General features: G+C 42.2%; 1 protein-coding gene across 34 annotated transcripts in view; it reads right to left on the bottom strand.

Annotated features, from left to right (window-relative positions):
• The window catches only part of NRXN3 (neurexin 3), a 1,022,019-nt gene that overhangs the window by 910,598 nt on the left and 89,787 nt on the right, over positions 1–21,634 (bottom strand). For 20 of the 34 annotated variants that reach the window (XR_005105297.1, XR_005105300.1, XM_037394470.1 and 17 more), the window contains exons 4-5: positions 16,632–16,661; positions 11,771–11,782 (exon numbers count right to left, since the gene is read on the bottom strand). The exons of 5 other annotated variants lie outside the window; for them this stretch is intronic. Coding sequence is in view for 27 of the 29 variants with exons in the window: in XM_037394470.1 (XP_037250367.1) it covers positions 11,771–11,782; positions 16,632–16,661 (42 nt within the window). In the remaining 2 variants the exon portion in view is untranslated. The remainder of the gene's footprint in view (positions 1–11,770; positions 11,783–16,631; positions 16,662–21,634) is intronic. 9 more of the 34 variants (XM_037394500.1, XM_037394497.1, XM_037394498.1 and 6 more) reach the window with 1 other exon arrangement.

The following is a 21,634-nucleotide window of genomic DNA, read 5'->3' as shown; positions in this document are numbered from 1 at the left end:
AGCAACCAAGAACTGAACTGAGGTTTCTAAATCTGTGCCTTAACATTACCTTTCCTTTCTCAGCATGACCTCCTCCCAGGCTGAGATGCTACTGTTCCATATTCAAGGGTATTACTTTCCTCCCTAGAGAGACCTGAAGGCTGAGCTGCCTTCTCTCTTCTTTCTCTTGGCTTAGAGAAAAAAAAACAACCCACATCCACGAACACACTCCAAAGGCAGTCTTATTTAATCCCAGTGTAATTCTCACTGCTCTTTCTTAATCCTTTCACCTGTGAGATAATTGCCAGTATTCTGGGAAGAACTCAATACTAATCATAGTCCTGCATAAAAAGAGACAAAGAACCAGATAAAACAGACTAAAGTAAATAACAAGACCTGAATTAACCATGCACATACAGGTCCATTCCAGGCACCCTGTTGAACCAGTCTCTTTCACAACAGATAAAAGGTGCTCTAATGGGCCTGGAGGAGAAAGGCGGCCATAAAAAGCCTTGTCAGTAAATGAAGGCTTTGGTCTTCTCCTGTGTGCAGTGTGGAATGAGATGCTACAAAAATCAATGAATGAAAATAAGCTACCAATAGTAATACCTAGCTGTCTAATACTCAGCAAAAACTAATGCGTAGGGATATCCTCCCACCTCAGCCTGCCCAGAAGACCAGTATTCATGCTAGATTCCTCTCCCACCACCTCATCTGGGACAGTCCTCCCAGATAAGGTTATGTATGTTTCTACCACCCTTCCCCTCTGCGTCCCTTCCCAGTCATTCCATTTGCCCTGACTTCCCAGTGCTGATGCTGTACATCCATTTCTTCTTTTTCTGCCTAACTGAAAAAAAAAACAAACCCAAACACAAAACATTTCTGCTCCTTGACTACTTAAGTACCCTCTTTCTTTTCCACTTGGCTTTAAAATTCATACTTTTGAAGAGATACCCACATTGTCTCTGTGCACTCGTATGTACTTCCCCAGCAAATACCTAACACAGTAAACTTACGGCACCTCTGCATTGAGTCTTTTCATTCTGTAGATTTTTGTCACAGAGAATATGTGTCGTTCCCTTTGTAAAATACGATTGCTATTTCTATGGTCATGTACATGTTTATCAATAGCTAAATACAGTTTTAACCTTCTTAGAGAATTGCTTTAGCAAGTGGTATCTAATTGGGAGAGTCCTTGGTAGAACAAACAAATTATTTTGTGGTTTATAAGGTAAGATAGATTGCACTGGTGCTTATAGAAACAGGAATGGACAAGAGAACTCTGGCATTTATTGCCTGTTCTCCTCCAGCTCTCTCCATCTCCCTGGGCTTCTGCTTATTCAACTGTAAAACAAGGAAAATAAATAATTAACCTTCTTACTGGACAGAAGCGAAGCTGATGATACTGCTTTGTACTCACTGCATATTGTTTTCAGGACACTCTGCAAGCACCAGTGCAGCAGCCTCCTTGTGCACTGGTGATGGGCTTTTGCCCCCACGCCACCACCACAGGGGCACAAAGGCTCTGACAATTCACAGTCAAAGCCAGCCAGGGAGCGAAGAACACACCTCTTGCTTCTCAGGCCTCTCTATTAAGCAAGACGCTATTTAAGAATGTACTCCAAACATTTATAAGACACTTATCAGGACAGGAGGCTGGTGGGATGTCAACATGCTATATGCGTGCTGCTGATGACAAACAATAGGCACACAAAAAAGTATTTTTCAGGAGAACTGCAGACAGATAGGGCTGGAAATAGCACAGGAGAGAAAAGCAACCACTCATAATAGCGGAGGTCATAATTCAGCATCTCTTAAAACAAACTGCTAAGAAATAGCCAACTGGAAATCCCAGCAAATAGAGCTGTAACAAGCTCAAGGCTGGAAAGAAGGGAATCCGTGTCTATCCACTGAGCACATCAATAGGAAAACTTGTAAAGAGCTTTCAAGCTCCCAAATCAGTCAGATGGGAGAGGAGTCAGAGAGAAAGTGATTCCTGAAATAAATTTCTTTTTGGTTATTTTTGGAAAAGGAGACAAAAAGGAGGAAGGCTGGTACATTGGAAAGCCGACAAAAATCATTATTCTCTATAAATTGCTTTGACATTGTATAGGCAGTGACCTTCACAGCACTACCAGTTTAATGGCATTTACTTCAGCAGTAGCTGATTTCACTATTAAACAGGGATGCATAGCACAAGATTACACAACTAAATCACTCTTGTAAATATTTAATATCATTGCCTTTCTTTTTTTCCCTTTTAACAAATCACTATCAAAGGCAGAGCACACAGTAGAAAACACATTTATTTATTCTATCCTGGAAAAAGCTTAGTGCTCATGCATTTTATCTATCTAGTTCTCCAAATGACTTTGACACTTGAAAGCCCTTGTGATCAAAACAGTCTGAAGGAAGGCAATTTTGCAACCATTTAAGAACTGATTTCATGCACTGATCAACATTTACCAAACTCGCCTGATGGAACAGCACAAAGTTTAACCCAGCAGATTGATAGCAAACATCTGAAGGAGAAAAGCAGGAAGAAAACTACACTGGTTTAAATAGAAGTACCCTAGGAGACAAAAAGCAAGAAAATCAGAGATTATCCCTCCACTCTTCTCTCCCCCTCCAACCAAAGAAAAAAAAATATATCAGTATTTGGGAAGTCAAAGGGAACTGGCACTAACAGAAAAAAGTCCTACCTGACAATACAATAAGCGCATCCACCACACAATACGTTCATTCCATTATGGACGCACAGTGCAGCATGGCAGGATATGAAGTGTCCACAGATTTCTCTTAAAATACATAAGTTTTAAAGATGGAGTCAATAGATAGAGCAAATAAAGTACAAGAATGTAGCAAAGAAAAATTACTAATGACGTCTCCAGTATCATATCTAGCAATATAAAATTGACTGAGAAATTGAAATGCTAAGCCTGAAATTGAGTACATTAAGTACAGCAAGTCATTTTTAAAGAGAGTCTTACAACCTGTACATGCTGATTTTTCCAACTTTAGGAAAAGAATTTTTCCACAGTCTGGCACAAATGGTCTGTCACATTGTGGCAAAAATTAATATTCTGTTCAAACTGCAAATGATCAATGCCAGAAACTGTTCTTTATAACAGTATTCCAGGAGGCAAATAACAAAAGATGCACCTTTTCAGCAATTTAGCAACAGAGGAAAGACAAATCAATGGATATTTAGGAACTGAACAAGTTCTGGGGGAAAAAATTCATTTGGGAAACTGAGGGATAAAAAACACATGTTGAGAGCAGCTTGCCCCATATGCCTACAGACTTCATTGAGACTGTCTGTGGAGTAAGACTATCCAAAATAAATGTGTAGTTGAAAATGGTCAGATAAATATATTATTTGGATGATGGAGTTGGCCAGTCCTGCAAGGCACTGGGGCCTGAAACATGTGTGCCCTTTGTCAGAGCTGGGAAATGCAAATGCAGGGCGATGTGAGGTGCTGCCCTGGGTTTTATAAAAGCTTGCAACATCTTTAATGCAGAGCTAAGCGAGAGCCTGTAATCCCTGTGCTGCGATGCAGCAATGTGCTCTCCCCTCGCAGGACAAGCCAACAGCTATGCAAGATCCTTTTATCAACATTCACAGGGCCGGAAAATAACTGTTCACAGTTTGATTCCCAACATTACCGAGTGAACCAAGAATTGCTCAGAGAACTGGCAGCTGAATACACACATAAAAGACAAAGGTTCTTCAGTGATATTTATTCTAGCCAAGTTTTAATATTTAAGGCTTACAGCAACTAACTCTTTACATAATCAAATGTAATTGTCTGATCCCAGTTGGTGATCAGCACATTCATCATCAACCAGGTCATTATTAATACACCAGTAATTAGAGGGAATAAAGGTGTGTGCTTTATAATGCTGGCTTAATACAATTCCACCGTACCTAATAAGACCACAGCTCCTTTTAAAATACAATTATTTTAACACTCAAATTATACATTTTTGTTACCACTACTAACAACTAACAATCACAGAGCCACACGATTTTAAAACAAATACTGAAATGTTTTTTTAGAGTCTTCAGTAAAAAGAATTTGGTCAATTAAAAGGAACCATGTTTTGCTTTAGAAATAATCTGACCCATAAGCAGTTCCCCAATCAAGCTATGATTTGAGAGAAAAGCTCGATTAAAATGCATGCAATTGACAGAATCAAATCGTAAACACTTACCTACATATACTACATACATTCTTCTTGCTCTACTGTAGGAGAGAAAGCGATATCTCAGGCACCACGGTGTGGTACTGCTTGGCAAATGCTACTGACTTTTTTTAATGGCGACAACTGTGTACACAAATTCTCAAAGTACCAGTTCTGTTTAAAGCCTTTCCTCACAAAGCAGTGCTGGTAAAGGACCGGTTCTATTAAATGTTTTGCAGTCTTTTACTTTAACAAGAGAAGAACTAAAGCTGTCATGGAGTGAGAATGATCCAGAATCCCTCAGGTTAGTGTTGGAACAGATTCTTCCCTGCACGATTTCTTTTACATCAGTGCAATTCCTCTGCTTTGATATCAGGCACACCACAATAAAATCCTTGCAGTGCAGTGAAGAATACAGTTCTTAATACCATTACATCAAACCTTTTGGTATACAAAGCATATCTAGTAGGAGATCAACACCTCACAGAAAATCCTGCTAAAACAGAACTTGGAGACTTTATCCTTGCAGGTACACAACACACTCCCAGGTGCAAAACACCTTAAATTTCTATGGGCGTCACTGGCTGTTTAGGGAACACAGTACCTTAAGCACAGCAACTTGCAGGGTAAGTCATCTGTAACATAAATTTCAAAACAAAAAGGCTTCAAAAACTAATGAATATGCTATAACCCCTGAGTGCTGGATTCACACGCGATTCCTTGCTCTGTAGTGGAATTTTCTATTATTTTCCCTTATTTCATAGCCTATCAGTACCGATATGTAGTTGGATACATGCACTCAGAACTATCAAGGCTCTTGAAACAAATGTGGACATGAAAGCCAGCATGAGAAGGAGCTCTAGCTCCATGGAAGAGGTATGGCCATATAAATGAAAAGTAGTTGGTGTCACAGGAGGATCAGCCACTAGCAATGGTGCACTGCCAAAATCAGAATCAAAAAAAAAAGAATATGGGTGGGGGGAAATCACACACCAGTGGACATGACTGACACAGACAATACTGGGTGAGTTATATCAGACGATTTGAGAAAGCATGACCTTCTTCTTCATAGTAATAGTTTTACAACCATTTGTATAGCATGTTATCCACTAATCTCTACTCAAAATATTTACTACCTGGTAAAGCACTGCAGATAAGGCTGCTGTTTCTAAGCGCTTACTCTTAATGCACAAGATCCAGCTTACACAGCACATATTTCCTAGACTGTTCAATACCATAATGTTATCACTCTAGTCCACAAAAGGCCACAATGAGCCTTAAAGCAGGAAACTCCCCTCTTTCACTGGGTTTCATATATTTTTTTGCAGGGCTGTCTGATGTGTGTGACAGGGGTCTGTTTCAGTTCCTGATGGCATTATCACCACTTTGCTGCATTACCATAAAGCCCACAAGCTATTACCCACCATCACTCCTCCCAAATGTTATCACAGAGAATCATGCATTCACAAAACAGCATTAACTGTGTAGAATTAGAGTCCATTTAAACTGCAGCTGTTCCTTCACTCCTAAATAGGTTCTTAGATCAAAACTTCTCCCTGACTGGTCTCATTACCAAATGTCTCTTTCAACTGGGAAAAGAAAAAGATCACTTTAAAAAACTGAGTGTTTTACAGATAACGCTCCTTCCCTGTACTATGACAACCAGGTAAGTAACAGCAAAATGAAGGTGGGGGTTTTTTCCAAAATACAGTGGATGTTTTTAGCTTTCAAAATTGTGAGTTGAAATTATGCCTTCAAATCATCTCTGACAACAGAAGTGAACATGTAACTTTGATTTTCTATTTCTAGTTTATCTCATTTTCAGAATCTCAAGCTTCTATGATTTAAGGGAAATATTTTTTTTTTATTATTTTTAATGATAAAACTAACTCTGTAGTAAGGGCTTTATTTTAAATACAAAACCTAAATCCTGGATCTAATATACGTCCTGGTGGTTTTTTCAGCTCTAAACCCATGCCCTAGAAAAACCAATAACCCTATATTCTGCTATTATCAAAGAAAACATTGCTTATTATGTGCCATTTCCCTCTTTGCTTCTTTGCCTCTTTGTTACCGTCCATTGGAAGGACTCCAATCTGCGGGGAAAAAACACTCTCAAATCTAAACTGAAAAACCTAAATGCCAGGAAAAGGCACAATGTCTCTTTAAGAGTCAACAGTAAATTAACTTGCCCATAAGAGTGCAATAATTAGCAGTTAGTAGCTTATTAAAAGGATGGCAAAGGCCAAGCTGCCATCTGGGATCTCCAGTTTCTTGTGATTGTTATTATGTCAAGATGTGCAACTTGCATTAGCTTTCATGTCACTGTGCTTGCCCTTACTTTACATGTAAATTTTAATGAAAGATACAGCAGTTTAAAAATCAGACGTCCATCAAAAGTGCTATTAGTCTGCCTTTTACAAAGCATATGGCCCATTTCGCTACCTCTGCATCTCTACACACCACTGAATGCCTCAAATGAAGAAAATAGAAGGGGAAAAAAGCACCTTTCAATGGTATCAGTTAAACATTCTCCTTGGGCAGAGTGAAACCTGAGCCTCATCGAAAACAGGAGACTACAATACAGCAGACAACATTTTAGCCCCTGTTTACATACAACATGACCACGATGCGTTAACTCTCACAGGAATCATTCTTCTCAATAAAAATGAAAGCCAATGAAGAATCAGCTGTTTATTCACACCTTAGAAAGACACAGTTTTAAACTAAGGCAGAAAGAAAGCATGTAAGAAAAAAAATAAAATTACCTATAAATGACAAAATACTTAACACATTATTAAATATTTTATGCATACACATTATTTGTAAATACACATGCTCATATGCACAAACAAAAAATAATTTACCAGAAACATCATATCTAATGTCTACTTTGCCTGCCTTCATAAATGTATTACAGAGAGGTGTAAAAAGAGTAATGTTTATAAGACATCTATTCCTTTGTGTTAGCGGATACTCAACATTTAAGGGCCTTCATTCACCAAAGTTCAGTAAATGTCACCACCTCTGGAACATAAAGAAACAAGATGAACGCCTTGCAGAAATGCAACCCAGTATCTTATATTTGAGATTCATGAACTATCAATCACGTCTAATTAGACTTATAAGAATTACATTAAAATATTTGTTTCTTCCCTACATAAAATGTGAAACAGCAACAAAAAATCACCTGCAAAAAATTATTCCAGAAGAATAACATCTACATTCAAGGGGCCTTGATTGTATCAAAGAGGTTTTACAGACTGGGTAATCAGCTAACCATAAAATAAAATGCTTTATTGTTTAAACAGTCATTAAACAGGAAAGTTAAAACTGAAAGTCCCCATCTTTATAATAATACAGGATTTTTTTCCCACCAAAAGGAAAACAAATCCAATACCACACATATTTTAAAAGTATTAAGGAAAGGACTGTAAGTGTACAAACCAAAACCATACAATATTTACATTTAATACCCTAATATTAAGGTATTTTACAGGGCAAAGCACAGCTTAGAAATTACTGCCGAGCCTGGCAAGATGAATGTAGTGTTGTTTTTCTCCTTGTATAATTAGATATTATAGAGCACAAATTACTTAATTTGTTACTGATGTTTTACTTCAACATTTGCATAAGCTCTTGGCCACTCAGATGGACTTACTCACATCTCTCTGAATCATAGAATCATTTAGGATGGTAAAGGCCTTTGAGATCATCAAGTCCAACTGTTAACCCAGCACTGCCAACCCCACCACCAAACCATGTCCCTAAGCGCCACATCTGCATGTCTTTTAAATACCTCCAGGGATGGTGACACAACCACCTCCCTGGGCAGCCTGTCCCAATGCCTGACCCACCCTTTCAGTGAAGAAATTTTTCCTAATACCCAATCTGAACCTCCCCTGGTGCAACTTGGGGCCATTTCCTCTTGTCCTGTTGCTTATTGTCTGGGAGAAGAGCAGGCTGTCAGGCAGCTGTAGGGAGCAATCAGGGCCCCCCTGAGCCTCCTCTTCTCCATGCTGAGCCCTCCCAGCTCCCTCAGCCACTCCTCTTAAAGACTTGTGCCCCAGCCCCACTGCCCATCTCTGGACACATGCCAGCACCTCAGTGTCACTCTTGCAGCGAGGGACCCAAAAGTGAACCCAGAGTTCAAGGTGCAGCCTCACCAGTGCCGAGCACAGGGGGACGATCCCTTCCCTAGTCCTGCTGGCCACACTATTTCTGACAGAAGGCAATACAAATCCTAATGGTATTACTGGTGAAAAAGAATTCAAAATTATTTTCCAGATCAGTAAGGTCCAGTCATTTCCTTCTATCCAAGCTCACAAATTCTATTTCATCTTTTCTGTGCCATTACCTTCTGGTCAATATTATTGAACAATTCAAAGAAATAACAACCTTACACTGCTCACTGAGAGCAATGCTGAACACTACAAGACTTAAAAGACATACCTGTGTTAAGAGCAGGTAGGACCAAGGGAGGTAATCTGACTGTGCAATGCTAAGAACTACATGAAGAATATGACAGTAGCCTTTGGTCTACATAACATTCATTTAAAAATGTCCCACCTGTGAAATACAGGAGTACTCTTTCACTTCACTCTGAGAATGGAGAAAACACCTGTTTCATGTGGAAAATGATGGTGCAGCTGTGAAGTTTTCCATCCTGAGCACTACTACTGATAGAGGGAAGGAGCCCAGTGCCTTAGAGAAGCAGCAGTCTGCAGACTGCACAGGCACTATGGAGGTGTCCTGTGCACACCCAGAAATCAGCTACACCTCACTGTCCTTCTTTGTGTCAGAAGGGATATTTGGGACTTTTCAGTTCTTTGGGTGAATCTTGGCCCACTAAATTCAATGTGAATTTTGCTACTGCCTTCAGGAAGGCACAGGACTTCCTTCAACAAAAACAGCAGAGTCCCACCAGGAATACAGCTCTGGATGCACAAACCTCAATAAAAGTCAGACCCAAACCAAGAGTGATGGCAAAACAAAACCCACTACATACGTAAGAGAATGGTGGAAGGTAGCAAAAAGGCAAATTATCATTTTGTTAACAAAGGCTGTCAAGAGAACAAATTATATGGAAGAACGTGACTACACATTAACTCCAATTCAATAGCAAATTAGAGTTGGATATTTATGATCTCCTTTGGTATCATTTACTTGTGGGGGAGTGTTAAGGAAATAAACTCAATATAATTGTTCCTTAATTGTCAATTCCTCTCCAGAAGAGAAGTCGTATTCAGCAATTCATGCCAAAGTAAATAAAAGTCCTCCCTGCTCATCATACATTTACCTCATCTCTGTGACCAGTTCCATATGCCTAACAAAAACACAAACAATGCATATATACTCAGTTCAGGTTAAAATGCAAGTGGCACCCAGGTGCTCTTTTGTATCGCGACTACTCTAGCCATTACCCCACAACACCTATAAATGCATCTTCTACAGCTTTCCAGGAACTTATAAAAAAAATAATAATTAAAGTCTCCTAAACTTTTTAAAAAGGATAGATGCAGAAGAAGCCTATTTACTACAGTGGAAGCAACTAATGAAAGACTTGTTTCAGATGATGAATGAAGGCCACAGACTGCAATACATTGTGAAGACGTATCATGGCATCAGCTACGTCACATCCTTTGGCTACATATGTGGCATGAGACAGAGCGGCTGCCAGTTTTTACTATAAACTACAAGAATGCCAAAAATACGAACCTTCCAAGTACAATCACTGAGGCATCTGGTACCATCTTCTCCGTGAGCTGAAGGCCACATGTGGGTTCAAAATTACACCACTTGAGCCCTCTGAAGGTAATACCATTTTTCATACAGAGTGACGGGTCTCTGATGAAGTCACTTGCTTTAAATAGAGCTAAAAACTACACATGGCTGGGAAGTGAAACAATATTTTCACTCAATAAACTAAATTTCAGTGCATATGAATTAATTGTGGACTACATATTATGATCCTCCTTCCTATAGGCTCCACGGGAAGTTTTGCTTTGGAAAACACTTTCAGCTTAGTCCTGCGGCACAAATGCCACCAAAGAAAAGGAAGGAGCAAAAAGAGTTAACATCACACCATACAAGACTTGCCCTGCTCTACAGTGACCCTTAAAGCACACTAAGCCATAGATCAGCTAACTCAATTACTGCCAGCTGTGTAGAGGCAGAGGAACATTTTGTATGGTCTACTTAGAGCTTTAGGTTCTTGCATATCTTACAGTGTATATATGTGATTATTATGTTCTGATGTTCACCTCTTCCTAAGAATATAGCTTTGAGTACAGCTTATGTATTATCCTCCACCAACCAACTTTGGATAGAAAAGCTGTGAAATTGATTATTGGAATTTTTCAACCACAAAACAGAACAAATAATATTGATTACATGATGTACCCCATCACAGAGAATCCAACAATACAAACTTGTCAGAAGAAGGCAAGACATCAGAAAGAGGAATCATACAAAGGGAAAGTATTGAATATGCCACTGTGCTCCCCAGAATTCAGGTATTACAGGAGGAGCGATCAATGGGCAGAGACTGCTTGTGCTTGTGCTTCTGCCTCAAAGGAAAGTTATTGTGAACAAACCCTCTGAGCTCTCGTATCATCACAAATTCATAGTAGTACAATTAGTCATTTCACCCCCCAATGTCTTATTGGCATGAACACAGCCAACATCCTCCGATGTGTTCAAATAATGCTGACCAACAGATCAGATCCTTCAGCATTATTTGTTGAAAAGAAGTAAGCTTCAGCATACTAAAACCTTTTACTCTGCCTCATTGGAAAATAGGACAGAGAAATAGATTTTCCCCAGCAGTGTTTATAATTTATCAATTAATCTTCACCCTTCCCTCCAGTCCAAGTGGAGACTCACAGCAGGTTTGCAGCATTTTGCCTTTTTGACAGTTTTGATTAGGGATGGATGACTGCCCTCTGCATGCTAAAGTAGGTGTGAACTGGGAAAGAGCAAGCTGGCGCCCCAGAGCAGCCTCGCATGCCCTGTGCTGCACCGAGCTGCAAGGGAAGCGGACCTCTCTGTTTAGCAGTGCTGATCACTTCTGCTTCCTCCGCAGCTTTTTGCAACTCAAATTCTCTTTGGAAGGCACCTTTGCACTAACAGAGAGGATGGGAAGCAGAGCTGGAGGGAGAAGTGATAGCTCAAAAGATCTCCATCATTGAAGGATACTGGACAAACCCAGGTCCTCCTTCCACCAACACCAGTACCAAAATTCCCAGCAGTGGCATCCCTCCAACCTCTCCAGTGCAAAAGAGCCAGCAGTACCAGCTCACTGGCCTCTAGCTCTGTCTTTGACTGAGCTGACAGTCCCTTTGCAGGCCAGTGCCACCAGCTACAGACAGCCTGACACTGTGCAGCCCATACTTAGTGTGACCAGGGAGAAAATGACATCTGTTCTGAAGGCCTCAAAGTGTTTTGAAAGTACTTGATAAATATTTCTTCCGTAATCCAATACAAAACAAAAGATTCTTAAGAGACTTAAGTTCCAATATGAACCATATTCATTAAAACACAATTTGTCCATTGACAAACAAACATTTTACAAGCAATGAAGTCTTAGAAAGGATGCAATCTCTACCTTTACTTCTACCTACAGACAGGAAGGTGTGCGTCCAGTTAAGAGGAGGAACAAGGGTGTCCATCACGGAGGAGGCAAAAGAGAAGAGAAGGAGGAAGCACAAAAACCAGAAAATTATGTCACTGGACATACTTAGAAAAACAAGAAAATAAGCATATTTCTGTAGCAGCCAAACCCCACAAAACACAATGTCAAGCGAAAAACGAGAGAGACACCACAAAAGCACAAAACAGGGCTTAAACAACTGACAGTACAACCACCAACTGCCTGGTTAAGCCCTTTGGCTTTAATTTGATTTTCTACTGAAAAATGCATCCTCCTCATGCAATAGCACACCAGTGATATGCCTCATTCCACATCAAATGCAAAACAGCAAGGGAAACAACAGAGTAGGACAGAAAAAAAATAAATCTCATGGTAATATATTTGCTAAACACATTTCACCTACCAGAGCTAATGTATTTGTATGTAATGTTGACATTGCATATTTACTCACATATATACATTTACATATTTTATATCCATCATATTTTTATAGAGAGTAAATATTTATCAAAAGGGAATATCTGTGAATTTGTTGGCAAGAAAAGAGAAGCCACTGTTCCCTGATGCATCATGGATAAATAAGGGTGGCTAAAGTTGCCAGAAGCCAATAGTTTTCACATTTTTTTGCCAGGCAAGGGAGTATAGAAAATGGTGATGACAATCATGCAGGCCTGAATAGGTCATGCAAGTCTTCACGGGTTGCAGCTTGTAACTTCAATGGCCAAGTGCATCTGTTATTATAATCCATTGCTAAATCACGGACTGAAAGTGCCCATGAAAGTTCACTGTCCTGATCACCCCCAATGTGCTGTCACCCTTCCTCTACCAATGGCTTGCCATACTCAGTTGCACCCTGAGCAACCGGGACATGCTGAAGGGACCTGTCTGCTGGATGCTCCTTCAACATGACCTCCAAACCACAACCCCAGCTGAAGAGTAAGGGGGATAGAGAAGGAGCTCAACGCTTCCCAGAGCTTAGCCAGACACTCCACATGCCAAATACCGTGGTCTTGACATACACTCTTAAAGAGCCCTGTTTTCCTACCTCTCCTACCATAAAGGGATGCTAAGCAGTACAGAAACTGAAGAGTGAGCCCCAACTTCACTTCTGATTGTTTCCTAACCTTTCATGACCTCAGAGCAGACATTTGGAATGTTTGAGCTCTGCCTAGGTTGGATGAAGAACCCATGGAGAGCTTATGGGTAAGGATTAAGGAGCAGGCTAGCTTGGGTGACACCGTTGTGGGTGTTTACTATAGGCCACCTGATCAGGAAGAAGTAGTTGATGAAGGCTTCTACAGACAATTGGAGGTAGCCTCATGATCACAGGCCCTAGTTCTCATAGGGGACATCAACCACCCTGATATCTGCTGAAAAGACAACACAGCTAGGCGCACATGGTCCAGGAGGTTCCTGCACACCACTGATGATAACTTTTTGATGGAGTTGGTGGAGAAGCCAACAAGGCGAGGTGTGCTGCTGGACCTTGTACTCACAAACAAAGAAGGACTGGTTAGGGATGCGAAGACTGGGGGCAGCCTTGGCTGCAGTGACACTGAGATGGTGGAGTTCAGGATCCTGCATGGAGGAAGCAGGGCAGTAAGTAGGATTGCAACTTTGGACATCAGGAGAGCTAACTCTAGCCTCTTTAAGGACCTACTTGGAGGAATCCCATGTGTTAGGGCTCTAGAAGGTAGGGGTGTCCAAGCAAGCTGGTTAATATTCAAGCATCACTTCCTCCAAATTCAAGATAGGTGCATCCCCATGAGTAAGAAATCAAGCAAAGGGGGCAGGAGACCTGCATGGATGACCAAGAAGTTTCTCAAAAAACTCAAACAGAAGAAGGAAGTTTACAGAACATGGAAAAAAGGACAGGCCACTTGGGAGGAATATAGGAACGCTGTCAGAGTATGCAGGGGTGTGGTGAGGAAGGCCAAGGTCCATTCGGAATTAAATGGCAAGGGGTATCAAGGACAAAAAGACGGGCTTCTTCAAGTACATCAATAGCAAAAGGATGACTAGGGAAAATGCGGGCCCACTGCTGAACAAGATGGGTGTCCTGGTGACAAAGGACACAGAGAAGGCAGAGTTACTGAATGCCTTCTTTGCTTCACTCATCACTGCCAAGGCTGGCCCTCAGGAATGCTGGACCCTGAAGGCAAGAGAGAGTCTGGAGAAAGGAAGATTTTCCATTGTTTGAGGAGGAATGGGTTTGAGATCATTTAAGCAAACTTAACACCCACAAACCCATGGGCCCTGATAGGATGCACCCCCAAATGCTGAGGGAACTGGCAGATGTTATTGCTAAGCTACTCTCCATCATCTTTGAAAGGTCATAGAGAACTGGAGAGGTGCTTGGAGATTGGAGGAAAGCCACTGTCATTCCAGTTTTCAAAAAGGGCAAGGAGGAGGACCCAGGAAACTACAGGCTGGTCAGCTTCACCTCCACCCCTGGAAAAGTGATGGAAGCTCATCCTGGATGTCATCTCTAAGCATGTGGAGGTTATCAGGAGCAGTCAACATGGATTCACCAAGGGGAAATCATGCCTGACCAACCTAATAGCCTTGCATGATGGAATGACTGGCTGGGTACATGGGAGAGCGGTGGATGTTGGCTACCTTGACCTCAGCAAGGCTTCACAGGTAAGCTCAGGAAGTGCGGGTTAGATGAGGGGATGATGAGGTGGATCAAAAACCAGCTGAATGGCAGAGCTCAAAGGGTTGTGATCAGTGGAGGCCTGCAGCTAGTGATGCTCCCCAAGGGTCAGTACTGGGTCCATCCTTGTTCAACTTATTCATCAATGACCTGGATGAAAGGACAGGTGCACTCTCAGCAAGGTTGACGATGATACAAAACCGGGAGCAGTGGCTGGTACCCCAGAGGCTGCGCTGCCATCCAGCGAGACCTGGGCAGGCTGGAGACGTGGGCAGAGAGGGACCTCATGGAGTTCAGCAGAGGCAAGTGTAAGGTCCTGCCCCTGGGGAGGAACAACCATGTGCACCAGTACGGGCTGGGGGGGACCGGCTGGGAGGCAGCTCTGCAGAAAAGGACCTGGGAGTTCTGGTGGGCAACAAGTTGCCCAGGAGCCAGCAGTGTGCCCTGGTGGCCAAGAAGGCCAGTGGGACCCTGGGGGGCATTAGGAGGAGTGCGGCCAGCAGGTCGAGGGAGGTGATCCTGCCCCTCTACTCTGCCCTGGGGAGGCTTCATCCGGAGTGCTGTGTCCAGTGCCGGGCTCCCCAGTTTCAGAGAGACAGGGAGCTACTGGAGAGGGTCCGACAAAGTGCTACGAAGGCAATGAGGGGACTGGAGTGTCTGTGTTATAAGGAAAGGCTGAGGGAGCTGGGCCTGTTCAGCCTGGAGAAGAAAAGACTGAGAGGATGGGGCCAGGCTCTTTTCAGCGGTGCCCAGCAACAGGACAAGGGGCAACGGGCACAAACTGCAGCACAGGAGGTTCTGTCTAAAGATGAGGAAAGACTTCTGTGCTCTGAGGATAGCAGAGCACTGGGACAAGCTGCCCAGAGAGGCTGTGGAGGCTCCTTCTCTGGAGACATTCATAACCCACCTGGACACAACTGTGTGCAACTTGCTCTAGGAGAACCTGCTTGAGGCAGGGGTTGGACTAGATGATCTCCAGAGGTCCCTTCCAACCCTGACCAGTCTGTGATTCTGTGGTCTGCCTTGAACCTAAGGTCCTAAGCCTCTCTGCATTTCACTGAGATACACAGAAACTATGTCTTTTTTATTCAAGCACCTAATTACTCTTGAGCCTTCATAGGGACTACGTTCTACCTTACTGACTCTTTGGACTGTCTAACCTCAGTGTTCACTTAATGGCAATAACACTACTGTGTACATCTAGTCTAGGGAAGCCTCATCAGGCTTTGAAGTAAAAACTCACATTTTCTCCCCACAGACAAAACAGTTGGTCAGGTCTTCCCAGTGCACCATGGGCACTCACCTTGTATTAAGCCTTCAACCATTTCACTCCTGATTCGCAAGACTAGAATGCATCACCAGCACTGCTAACTCCTCCCTGCGTACCCATGTCAGCAAGATGCTGACACTGTCAGAGGAAAACAGAATCATCCCTCTCCTCACCTCGTCTCTTCTCACCAGCTTCTTGCTCCAGCCCCCTTGTGGGGGCTCCACACCCCCACACCCAGGGCAAAATGGGACTAATGATCCTATCTTGTCACAGCCAATGGACCTGTAACACAGCCTAGGCTAACACAGCCTAGGCTGAGATATTAAATGTGAACTCTGATACAGGCCTAGAGCCCATTTGTAGCCCCCCTGAGGTTAGCCCTGTTCTTTTTCTCAACCATTTTGCTCTGTGCATATTTGAACATTTTAAATTGCAGACACAGGACATACAGGTCATTATATGCAATTTTCCTCAGGATTCATAATGAGTTAGGATCATGCCATGAGGGCTATTAACATATTTTTTGTAATAATTGGACTCTTTAAAGACCAACATCAAGGTCTACATTTGCTAGGCTGAAGTGGGAGTTATTACAGCGGGAACAACAAGAAAGAAATGGCAAGCTAAAATAGTTGGTGGGCTGCATGGAAAGGGGAAGCGTACCTCTTCTACTGTCCATGGAATCAATTCATGCTCCCTCCTGGGCACCCGAGTCCCAGGCTGACAAGTAGCCATGTCTCATGGGACACAGAGGCAAAAATGCAAATGGCTTGACTGGCACCCAGTAGACTTAGTTGCTTTTGTCATGCAAAGCCCAGCTCAGAAAAGCAGCAGGGACAAAGCTTTTTCATGATCAGTGACTGAAACAAAGAGAAAGTCAAAGGACTTACCTTGTTCACCCATCATCAGGTGTGAGAGGCCTTTGAGAGAGAGAAAGAGAGAGAGAGAGTAAGAAAAAAAGAACAAAACAGAAAAAGCAATACCCATGCACACTCCTTGCAGTCCAATACCTCTCAGGATTGGAGCTCGCATACTTGAACTAGATCAAGTATGGGTGTAGCACACGGGGCACAGACATATGCAGGTGCTGCTTTCCACACTGAGCAGGAAAGCATCTGTCACAGGTAGAATAAACCTGCTCGTAATTGCAGAACAGTGTTTGAGGTTCCTCAGATCTCTTGGGGAGCGACTCCAGAGGCACTACACACCAGTATGGCTAAATGGGTAGGAAAGCCAATGTCTGCAAAGGGGCTCTGCCGGGAGCATTTGCTCCTCTGCAGAGCTATAGAAATAACTTCTCCTCAGCTCAAGATTTAAAGTTCAAGACTATAATGGTCAGTGAAAGGGAGGCCATGATCTCACCACATTTGCTTCAGTTGAAATATCTGGACTAAATGCATACACAAACAAAGCTATCCTCATTCTTGAACATTGTGGCTTCAGCATGCATTTTTAGGAGTCGACCAACACTGCTCACACATACTAATTAGACACCAGTACACCAGACCTGGCAAGAACTAAAACCATTATCAGTAACCTATTTTGAATATTACTCCATTTCCGCTCTGGGAAGAACTGGAGATTTGACTTCTGAGGACAGCATGCTCCTTTATGGCTCTATAGCTAAAGCTACTCTTTGGTCTTGTAATACAAGGTGAAGCCAGAAAGCAGAGCAGGTCCCCTCAGCAGTGACAGTCACCGTCAGCTCTGTAGATGGGGTGGTCACTTGGGCTGCTCCAGCCTCTGTCTGATAACTCTTTCTGGCATAAACCTTGTTTTGTTTCAAATAAAATCCATTTCTAGCCCCAAATTTCAAATATGTTTGTTGTACAAAAGTACTCATACAGATTATTATTTAGATACTACTGTATATATATTCACACCCAACCCATTAAGCATCAACTGATGCATTAGTTAGTTTTGTGACACATGATATCACAGAACTAACATAACAAAAATCAAGTCCTACCCACTCAAGCCATGAGTGACCCCTTTCGGACTTGGTTCCCTGACTAAGCTTGATTCGTTCTCCACATCTCCTACCTCTCACAGCACTTAGTATGCCAGCGATTTTGATACACGCATACACACACCCTCACACCCCACACCCCCTATCTTAAGTCAGTTTATTAATCAAACAGGGCTGTGATTTTTTTAATTTCATGGAGACTGAGAGGGCAAATGAATTTATTAGAATGCAATTTTTCAACAAGCAGCATGCTGAGTTTGAATTTGTTTCTCTCTCTTTTGTATTTTTTCTTTGCGTCTGCTGGAGAAATCTAAAATCCAGATCATCCCAAGAATATGTTCACCCACAGAGAACTCCAAGCCAGATAAGGGGATTAATAATTGTACAGTCTAAGGAATGCAGATATCTTAATGTTCTTGAAGATTATTGTGGCTTTAGAAAAATAATCAGAAACACAACATAGGTTTAGATTATTTTCGGGTTTTTAGCTATAAATAAACATAGCAGATTTAATACTGTAGGACGTATTTCTGGTCTAAATTAGAAGACATAATTTAACTGAATCATTTTGCTCTGCTAGTAGAGTGGGTTTAATTTGTGTCTGTATTTATGGCCACTGACCCCATCATTCTTGATAGGCAAAACTTAGGTCTGACCAAATGGGCACTTGAAAGTCACTCTAAAGGGCACTGTAAGAGATGAGAAGACAGAAGTACAGTTGTTAGGACCTACAAAGCACAGACACCCTGTCGTAATGGTGAAAAAGGAGAAAAAGCAAGAAGGTGGCAGTATGATATGAAGCTGAAGCTGGTCAAACAGGGAGGGGACGTCACACCCAGAGCCAAGACAGAGCTCCCAAGCCCTCAGCCCTTCTACATCACGGGGAAGGAAAGCCATAGCTAAGAGGCACAGCTCCAACGGGTGCAGCTGCCAGGGATGGCAGGGGCCTTGTCCACTTGGGGAGACGGGACACTGACAAAGAGAAACCTCCAGTGGGGGTTCAAAGCAAGAGCCTGCGTTAGACACCCTGAATCACACTGTAAGGAGACCCCTTCTCTCTCCACCAGCTACAGATGAGCTATAAAACCTCAAAATGCCAGGAATATCAACACTTCTTTTGTCCTTACCTCCAGAAGACCAACGCTGTGCACAGGCACATCAGCCTGGCACAGCACAAAACCCTTCACGTGCAGTCCAGGACAGAGTGCACCCCCCAGCTGTACCCACCATTCTGGCCCCTGGTTTGGCCTTGGTTCAAATGCCTGCAAAAGACAGTTTCCCTAAGAAATGCTCTTTCTGCTTCCTGACAAACGTGAAATACAACACCAGCTGTGGTATTGTATGTATCTCTTGATCTCCTAGTCCTAACTGGACAATGGAAGTAGGTAGATTAATGAAAAATAATGTCCTTCCCCAAAATGCTACTTTTTCCCTTTTAAAACAGGAGGGAAAAAAAAAAAAAAAAAAAGGAGGGTGGACTTGGAGATATAGCAAAAAAACAGTATTATCTTTTAAGCTGTCCATTGACACAGACCCTTATTTTAACAAAGAGAACACTAACAGAATTCCAGATTCATTATTAGATAGAATAATATAAATAATGCAATAACATATCAGCTTTTCTCATCTGAAGATTTTCCTCCCTTGCAATTTAAAGTAGGAGTGAAAATGAGTGTATTTATCTCTAACAAAATGTCATTAACAACCAAAACCTTCAACCATTCAGATCTAAAATCTGTGACATTTGCAGCATTTGTAACAAAGGCCCCAAATTAGTCACAGTAAAAGCAACATGGAAAACATGAACTGACATCATTGTCTCACCTTTGCATCAGTTTCAAGACATGACAAGACACTAAAACAGTTTTCAAATCATAAAAATCAAAGTCATCCCAAGGTGGCATGGGGCAGCACCTGCTGTTGGACTAAGATAAAATAAGAAGGCATCCAACAAAGCAATGCAAGAGGTGTGAAAATTGTTCAGACCTGCAAACTAGACTAGATTTTGCCAGAACAGGGGGGACACCTATCACCATGCTATTTGGGCATCAACCATAAAGGCCAGCAAAGCTTTCAGCAGGCTCAGGACACCAAATAAATTCATCAGGCCCCAAAGCATGTTATTCACATATACAACCACTGTTTGTGCCAATAGCCATCCCATTCCAGGGAAATCCTGTAAGAGGATCTGAGTTTCCACCTACATCCAGGTTAAACATGCTTTCCTTTCAATCTTAGATTTGTTCAACAAGAAACCCTGATTAAAGCCTCAGGGCTGCAAACCCAGCCAGTGTAGAACTGGGAAAAGGTTGACACAAACCTGCATGAGCCACAATGGTCAAGGGATTGTGTGCTTTTTCTCAGCCAATCTAGTCATTCTTCTAATAGTCTACTGGCTGGGCACAACTGCTGCCCAACAGAAACAGTGGGTAGCAAGCGCACTGGAAAAAGTTTAGGAAAACCTCAGGATAAATAGCTTATCTGCCTGCAAAAAAAAATTATGTCAAAGTCAGGAATCTGGTGACTTGCTATTCCTGAACTTCAGACGAGAGTGACAGTGAGGACAATCACATGGCTTCGGAAGAAGGCCCTCAACAGGGTTTTGAGATGATAATAATAAGCATCTGTTTGTGCTTAGCCTCTGGAGCCCCAGCTTCTTCAGACTTTCAGCAGTAATGAGAAGAGAAAGTGGTCTGCTTCTTCAGAACATTGGTTTGTTATTAAAATAATATGTCCATTGCTGAGGGCAGACAGACACGTAAACTCTGCTCTCTGGCCATGATTTATGCCTGCCACAACTGACTCTTCCTATTTAGGTCTGGAAGTTTTTTTGGTATTTCTTTCACCTACTACCAAATCAGTATTATTTTCTTAAAGGTTAATATTAATCTCCCTTGATTTCAAAGTAACATTCCAAAGAACTACATTTTTTTAAAAAAACTGTGAACAATCTGCTTTCTGTATCAAAACAGTAAAATTAAGTGGCTTTAATTGTATGAAGTACCAAGGGACAACACTGGATTTCTTATGAAGCTAGGGCATTTTTAAAAGTACCTCAGAGTACAATGATAGGAAAGAGCAATGTAGTTAAACAGCAGTCCTCATCTTTAAGGATTTTCTGGGGGTGATTTTCAGGGTGGAGGAGAAAATGAAGGAAACCTTGGAGGCAGTTTGATCCTCACCCCCCAGCACCACATTTGGGTACTTAGTGTTTAAAATGGAAAAATAAAGCCACAAAACCTAAGAAGGTGGGGAGAGTACAAAGCACAGCTGAGAGTGACAACTGATTGCTGCAACAAAGGAAGATGGACTCCTTCATCTAGTTAATTATAGCTTGTCCTGTGCTAGTGGGCCTGTGCTCTGGGGGTGTGCATGTGTGCGTGGGTGTGCATGCACTGCTGAATTGCTCTGTTGAGGCAGGCAGCCTCAGTATTTTCCTTTTAATGATGCTGCCAGATGATTAGCCAAAAAGCGGTTAATGAATGAGAAGAGAGACTGCCAGGCAGCGGCAGCAGCCCAGCTCTCCCCAGGACAGGCCTGCCCACAGAGGATCCTTTCCTGGGAATCAGGCTCCATGACCCCTTCAAACAATAACAGGGCAGCTCCAATGCCCAAGGCAGGACATCATGCCCTCTGGTCCAGGATACACAGATATACATGCAAATCCTTTATGGCAGAGCTGAAGAAAGAAATCATGCAAACCAGGGATTCTTACAAAAATGAAATTACATCTACTATAGAGAAGAGCACTCTTATGAGTAATGGAGTCTGTTATTTACACCTCCTTTCCTAACTTCCTAAAACTAGTAATTCCTTAAAAAACAGGCTTTTTTTCTCCTCTGAGCCTCCTCCCCAGCTCCATCAGCAGTTCCCTTTTCTAGTTCAGGAGGAGAGCTGACAAGTCCTTCGTTTCCCATGTGGTCC

The sequence above is a fragment of the Falco rusticolus genome, chromosome 7 (genome assembly GCF_015220075.1).
Source record: "Falco rusticolus isolate bFalRus1 chromosome 7, bFalRus1.pri, whole genome shotgun sequence".
NCBI classification, from domain to species: Eukaryota; Metazoa; Chordata; class Aves; order Falconiformes; family Falconidae; genus Falco; species Falco rusticolus.
Note: the sequence above shows the minus strand (reverse complement) of the source record. Positions and strands in the feature narration are given on the sequence as shown.